The 7,753-nt window shown below is 35.9% G+C and overlaps 1 protein-coding gene across 5 annotated transcripts in view; it reads right to left on the bottom strand.

The window, feature by feature from the left end:
• Positions 1–774: 774 nt before the first annotated feature.
• The window catches only part of ANKRD17 (ankyrin repeat domain 17), a 156,349-nt gene continuing 149,370 nt past the window's right edge, over positions 775–7,753 (bottom strand). For all 5 annotated transcript variants that reach the window (XM_037063434.1, XM_037063435.1, XM_037063437.1 and 2 more), the window contains 4 exons: positions 4,282–4,530; positions 3,596–3,774; positions 3,070–3,234; positions 775–2,195 (listed from right to left, as the gene is read on the bottom strand). In XM_037063434.1, the coding sequence (XP_036919329.1) occupies positions 2,136–2,195; positions 3,070–3,234; positions 3,596–3,774; positions 4,282–4,530 (653 nt within the window). In that variant the 3' untranslated portion in view covers positions 775–2,135. The remainder of the gene's footprint in view (positions 2,196–3,069; positions 3,235–3,595; positions 3,775–4,281; positions 4,531–7,753) is intronic.

Below are 7,753 nucleotides of genomic sequence, written 5' to 3'. Positions count from 1 at the left end.
GACTCACATGTTGTAATAAATGCTGGGGGATATCTGTTATCTACTAAGATTATTTTAGTTAGAAAATAACCCTAGTTAATACAGGAAAGAAAATAGCCAGAAAATTATAGCATAGTGGCAAAAATCATATATAAAACATTCTGTTAAAAAGCTTTGCACCCCTTTCTTAGTAAAGTGCTATAATTTTATTTCATAGCTGTGCATTTATGTGTAGGATCTCATTTAGTTTTTCTTTAAATTTGGCTATAAATCATAGACAGATGGGCCCTGGCTAGGAAATTCAGTTAGAGCATTGTCCCAATATGCCAAGGTTGTAGATTCAAGCCACGGTCTGGAGATACACAACAAACAACTAATGAATGCTTAAATAAGTGGAACAACAAACTGATGTTTTTCCTTTTTCTCTCTCTAAAAAAATAAAATAATTAAAATCATAGATAGAAAAACAATTTCATCTATTTTAAGACCACCTCTTACATTAAAAGATATGTTTAGAAGCCTTAAGATATGTTTGAGAAATCTTTTACTCTTTATTCAGGCTGTCAGTTAAAAAAGAATACCTTATTTACTTGAAGAGCCAAAGAACCATATTAATACTGTCAGTACTGTGTGATTTATCTGAATGTTAGTTAATGTTTCACCACTGCGGAGTTTGTTTAGTTTAAAAAAAAAAACAGATTGATACATACATTACTTCACTTTTATGATTACTTTTCTTTTACATTTCAAACATACAAATTTATTTTTCCATATGAGACAGGGTAGGACACATTCTTTTTGGGTATGTTATTATTTATTGTTTCAAGTGAAGGGAATAGATAAATCCCACTGAATAGTTTAGTGTGGTCCTGTATTGTATATAAACAGGTTAAATGAAGACTTTATTTTGCAATCTGTGTATTCACGTCCACCATAAATTGTCTTCATGACAAATGCAAAATTTCTTTTATTACTTGCCCCAAGTTAGCTGTTGATCCTTTTCACAGGTAATACACAAGTGTAAAGAATAAGAAGCCTTTAAAGTTGGGGAAAAAATACTTTCCCCTAAGTAACAGAAAATTGAAATTTTATGTTGACTCTTATGTTGACTCTCATTTTATGATGACTAGGAAGCCGGTGTTAAGAATCAATATTATCCAATATAAAATAGTACACTGAATTGTTTAATAATAAACAATATATTAAGAGTTTGTATATGCTGACTGGGAACCAGTGGTGGCTTTTTAAATTCTCAGAAAAGCTAAACATTTTATGGTTAGAAGAAACCACAGGCAATGACAAAGGTGCTCCATGTCTTTGTAGCAGCCATTACATTAAAAATGTTTACAAATTATTTCATGATCAGCAGGAGAATTTTACTGGTATTAGTGGTAAAGATAAGGAGAGAAGAGTGAAGTGTGCATTAGTTTTAAGCGTGACAAGGTAATTAAAAGACAATAGAAAAGTGATAAATTTCTTCTTCTATATGCGCTTTGCTGCAAACAAATTCAAAAGAGAGCAAGGTGGGTATTTAAAAAGCCAATCTCAGAAACATCCACTGATAATGCCCACTGTTTTATGCTTTATACTTAAATTACACAAGCAGAAAAGTTATGCTTATTAATAGTTTAATGTATGAAGGACACATCCAGATTTCTGAATATGAAGGTACATACCTCACATTAATTTAAGTCTACATAAAGTAGAGCCTCTATACTGACATATTGAAATTTACTTTCTGCTTAGCCTTTTCTGTTATGTAAACAATTGTACATTTATTTGCCATTCTAAAACTTCAGGATCAAGTTTACATAATTTTGCTAAATTTCCATGTTTGCTCAGAAGCAGTTTACAGTACTAATACCAACCAGCCAAAGAACAGCTTCAACAGAAAGTTATATCCAAAAGGGAAGAGAGAGGAAAAAAAAGAAAAATGATAAGAAAAATGCTAACTAAGGTAAAACGGATGATGATGGGGAATGGGCAGTCACAAATGTTCACAGAAAATAGGTCAGTTAGTAAGTTCTTCTGCAAAAAGCCTACACACTTCAGTCAAGCACATCAGTAGAATGATTTGGGAGCATAATTTTTTTTTTCTGGCCACTTGTGATTTCCTCTGAATGAAAAGGAATCTGCAGGCTAACAGCTGATCCTCATCAGCCAAGCTGGTTCATATGCACACTATTCATGTGAGGTGCCCAGGGTCCAGTCCACACCTAAGAATAAGGAACATGCATTTTATTAAATACATATTCAACACACTTGATTAAAATAAAACTCTAGCTATGAACTAAAATAGTTAAATCTAATTTGCAACATAGTTGGAAACAAGGAAGAAAAGCAATGATAAATCACTTCTATCTATTGTTTCCTTGTCCTTCCTCTTATTCCTCAAACAAGATCTATCATCGTTTTAAAACAACCATTACTAGAGTACATACAGTTTATGACTGTAGAAGGAAAATGAGTCAAACATATTAAACACACACCAAAAAAATGCTAAAATATATAAATGTCTATGGATTTGTGGTTATACACAGTTTTGACATTTAAGTTTCTCTCAAGAAATAACCTCTAAATGGCCCATTCCATAACACTGGTAAATTTTGATGTATAAAAATATATTTAAAAACTTAAAAATTTTTATTTAGCATCTGCTGCCCAATGAAGTAAGGGTCAGGCACAAATAATGCCTTTTTATTACAAAATCTTTTATTATAAAATCATAAGCATGTAATTTGGTAATGTAACAATATCACACTCAAGCATACCATACTACATTTTATGTGAGGTGTTCAAATTAAAACTATAAATTATTACATCCACATTATTACCCCACCAACCATATTCGAGTAGGCGTTACTTCTGCTGGGCCCTGTATACTATACCTTTCATAATTTTAGCCCCAAACCACTACCTTTGGTACCATTTTCTATATCCCTCTGCTACATTTCAGCTACATTACATTTCTGTCGACTTTCTCAACTTGCCCATATTCACCATACTTTCACTACCACGATTTATCCGCCTCCTGCTTGTCCTAGCATCTCAGAAACACTAAATTAATGTTCACTGGATGATCAGTCTTACCGTTTGAGGACCATTATTTTCTGTGGAGCTTGAAACCATCTTTATCAGGGAGTTCCAAGAGGGGTCTGCAGCATGAGGGCCATTAAATATGGGTCCTCCAGCTCCGTCCGGAATAGGTGCTACTGGAGGAATCATTGCATTCCCATACACAGAAAAAGGCATACCCTGAAAAAAAGAAGAAAACAAATGTTATGCACATTCGATTCACTGTTTTTCCCAATATATTCAACAGCCATCAGATTCATATCTGAAACTTTAGCTCATTTTGGAAAAGTGTAAGTTATCTAGGTAATCTAAAAATTATTTTCCATTATGATCTCTTCTAGCATTGGATTATACATAAGCCTACTATATCTGAAATATTCTGCAAAAGAAATTTTTTCTAAACAACTGAAACAAAATTAGGATTTATAAATATTTATATTTTAGTCAGATTTTGACCTATAACTGTAGGCCAAAGCCCTAGAATCATTTAATAGGAAAAACATTTGGAAATAATAAAAATGTTTATTTAAATCACCATTACCCCAACTTTAGGAAAGTCCATGTATCCTGCAGGAACATGCTGATGGAATGTACCAGAAGGAGTTACAATTCCTGTACTTTCTCGCTCCATTGCTTGATGCTGTGAAAACACTCCTGGATCAGACATTGGCCTATGAATGATAGGATTTCCCATCCCAGGGTTACACCAATCTACTTTGTCTGAGAGAAAAACAAAGAGACAGAAAGAAAATAATTGGTGATATTAAAAATCAGAAGACAGTAAAATATTTATAAGTATTTATAATATTTTCCATATTAAATTGTGAATTCCGTCAGAATAATGATCTACTTTTGTACATTTAATGCAGTATTTCCATGTTTGTAGGTAATGATATAATACCCTAATAAAATTACCCGAACACTTTGTGTTACAAAAGGAAAAAAGCTAAGATAAAGGCTACAGAGCCCCAAAGGAAATATTAACATCTCCTTAATGTGAAATGAAGAAAATATGCTTGCATTAGACTATTTTCAGAAAGCAATGAAAAATTCAATGGAAGATCATATGGGAACAATGTTTTAAACTCTTAAATAAAAGTAATTAGTCAAAACAAAGAGAGATGAATACCGATCTTTTAAGACTATGAATGTTAAATACTGCTTACAATACTGCAGTTAAATACATAAGCTTAATTTCCTGTAAGAAGGACAGGGTATCTATCATACCTTGATTGCCACCAATCCCTTCAAAGGACCAGATGCCACTATGCCCTACTGATGTGGACAAATTACTCCCAATAACAGACGGAGCTGAAGTTCCAGTTTGCCTGATACGTGCAGAACGTTCAGTTCCAATAGGGACTGGAACTTTTCTGTCCTGAGAGACACTGCTGGGCTTTTCTGACCCTAAAGGTACTGACGATGGGGCAGGAGAAGGTGCACGAACTCCAGAGGATACCGACTGTGCAGGAGAATCTAGAGAAAAGACATTTTGAAATAATATATACATGTCATCTATAGAATATGTAATTTTGTAAACCTACATCTTAAATTCTAAAAATACCTTAAATATTCATTCTGAGGAAAAATAAAATATGAGAATAATATTTAAATAATAAATCATGCACATTAACATTTGATTAACATTCCATGACTTCGAAGTCATTTTTAATCTGGCTCAAAATTTTTCCATTTAGTTATGTGATAGTTCAATGTGAAGACGTGAATGCTGCAACTACCATGTAATAAACCACTAAACAAATTAATATTTAAATAAATTAATCCTTGACACTGAATAAAATACGAAGACACCAGAGCAATATGAAGACAAGAAATTCAAACAAACCAACAACGACGAAGTAGATAGAGGTGGGGACAATCACATCTATATTGGCAATTCCCAAACTACTCCTTGGAATGCTTGTCCCTTGGTATATTAATTATGATGAAAAAACAAAGGGGTTCGGGTATCTACTAAGTCTAAAAAGGTTAGCTGAAGAAAAAGATGTTTCTTAAAAAGAGGATATCACAGAATCTAAATATGCTTATAAAGTACCAGCATACTATACTCACCCAAAACTAACAAAATAATATTGAAAATAAACTGTAATCTAAAAAACAAAAAAGCCAAGAGAAGGTTATGCCTTGTTAACCAACTTTCCGTTATTGTAGATTGTGCGAGTGTGTGTTTATATTATCCAAAGGGTTCAGGTAATTAATAAATTTGCAAAGATCTATCTAATGGATCCAAGATGGTGGAGGAATAAGTGGAAGCTGCACAAACATCCTCCCAGAACCAAACTGGAGTTTCAGCTACATTGTATAACCAACTGAACATGAGCTGGAAAGAAGTCATACAGCCAAGGACAGACAGAAAAAACAGCTTCACCAAATGTGACTGTAGGGAATGTGGAGGACGCACAGGAAGGAGGCTGGCTAGCTGCGCTCTCAGGCAGCAGCTTAAGTCCTGGAGGGATCTTTCAGTGGGCAGGGGGTTCCCCCTCCCCTGAGACATGTGGTTTCTACACCCCAAGTTGGGCTCCTCAGCCTATAGCAGCAGAGCAGGGAAAGAAACCTAGATAACATCCAGCTGTGAAAAGCAGCAGGGTTAGTGTCAGCTAGGGCAAGATGGCAAGAGATGCAAAGAGCCTCTCAAAGGTCTGAGGCACAAAATTTTATTGCAGCCACTTGCCCTGTGCACTAGCAGAGGGAAGGCAGAGTGGACTAGAGATGCTTGAGGAGAGACTAGGGTTGGTGGCTCTGGGGAGAGAACTGAAAGAACAGCCACCAGGATCCCTGTGCCGAGTCATTCCCCATACTGCAGAAGCCAGCTTTCTCAGGCAGAGCACTCCCCTCCAAGTGGCAGCTGCCTGAGGGGAAGCAATAGCCCTGGCACAGGAATCACTGTGCCCTAGCCTACAGAGCTTAAGCCCAGTTGCTGAGGAGTACTGTTAGAGGTTATCTCAGTGATGAAGTTTAACAAAAAGGTGGATTTCTGGGAGCTCTGAGACTTTAGCTGCCGTTCCCCAGGGTCTTGGTATTGATAAAAGCCAGCCTTGGTGCACAGGCTGGTTCTTTCTGCACACAGCCAGGCCCAGCAGAAAGAGCCACAGCTGAAGATTTAGATTGCTCATAGACCCAAGCGGGTTGCCTAGGGACAGCCACAGGCAATACCTGACATAGGTCTACACCAGTCTTTGCAGCTCTACCTATAATACCTAGAAACAAACACAAAGAGGCAGCCAAAATGATGGTCCCCAAATAAAAGAACAAGAGAATCCACCAGAAGAAGAACTGAAAGAAAAGGAGGCAAAAAATTTATCAGATATAGAGTATAATGATTATAAGGATACTCAATAGCATGAACAAAGACAGAAAAAAATAAAAAAGGACCAGTCAGAAATAGAGAATGCAGTATCTGAAATAAATAATACAATGGAAGGTCAGATGAAGCAGAGGAGCAAATCAGCAATTTGGAAGACAAGGTGGAAACAATTCCACAAGCAGAGCAGCAGAAAGAAAAAAATAATGAAGAGAATGAGTGCTTAAGAAACCTTCGAGACAACGGCATGTGTAACAACATCTGCACCATGGGAATACCAGAAGGAGAAGAGTGAGCAAGTAAACAAAAACCTATTTGAATATAATGACTGAAAGCATCTCCAGTCTGGTGAAAGAAAAATACACAAGTCCAGAAAGCCCAGAGTCCCAAACAAGATGGACCCAAAGAAGTCCACACCAAGACATATCATAATTAAAATGGCAAGGCCTAAAGAGAAGAGAATACTAAAAGCCACAGGAGAAAAGCAGGTAGTTACCTACGAGGGAGCTCCAATTAGATTGTAATCTGATTTCTCAACAGAAATGTCAGAAGGGGTTGGCAGGAAATATTCAAGGAGCTACAGCCAAGGCCACTTTAACAAGCAAGGCTATCATTTAAAATTAAAGGAGAAACAAACAGCTTCCCAAACAAGAAAAAGCTAAAGGAGTTATTAATACCAAACCAGAACTGCACCAATGTTAAAGGGCTAAGAAGAAGAAGAGAGGAGGAGGAAGGGAGGGGAGGACGGGAGGAGGGGAAGGGAGTGAGGAAGCGGGAGGAGGAAAAGAGAAGAAAGTAGTGGGACAGAAAATTAATATACAAGGGTGTGGTGGGGGAACAGAAATGGAGTGAAAATAGAGACAGCTGTACTTGAACAACAATCAAAAGAGTACTTAAAAAATCAAAATTAATATACAGGTATCAGTTAATTTTTATATTCCAATAATGAACTAAGGGAAATTAAAAAAAAAAACAATTCCACTCACAATTGCTTCAAAAAAATAAAATACCTAGGAATAAATCTAACCAAGGATATAAAAGACCTGTCCTTGGAAAATTAAAGAAACTGAAGAAGATGTAAATAAGTGGAAGCAATTCCTGTTCATGGACAGGAGAAATTCACATCATTAAAATGTCCATGCTACCCGAAGCAATCTACAGACTCAACACAATTCCTATCAAGATTTGAATGACATATTTCACAGAACTAGAACAAATATGTCAAAACTTTATATGCAACCAAAACAGGCCTCGCATCACAACAGTGATCCTAAGAAAGAAAAACAAAGTTGGAGGAATCACGCTAATATCAAACTATACTATAAGGCCATAGTAATCAAAACAACATGTACTGGCATAAAATTAGACACATAGATC

This window comes from Sturnira hondurensis, unplaced genomic scaffold, assembly GCF_014824575.4.
Source record: "Sturnira hondurensis isolate 20B ecotype Veracruz unplaced genomic scaffold, ASM1482457v3 Scaffold0014584, whole genome shotgun sequence".
Classification (NCBI taxonomy): Eukaryota; Metazoa; Chordata; class Mammalia; order Chiroptera; family Phyllostomidae; genus Sturnira; species Sturnira hondurensis.
The sequence above is the reverse complement of the archived record's forward strand: the minus strand, read 5'-3'. Positions and strand labels throughout refer to the sequence as shown.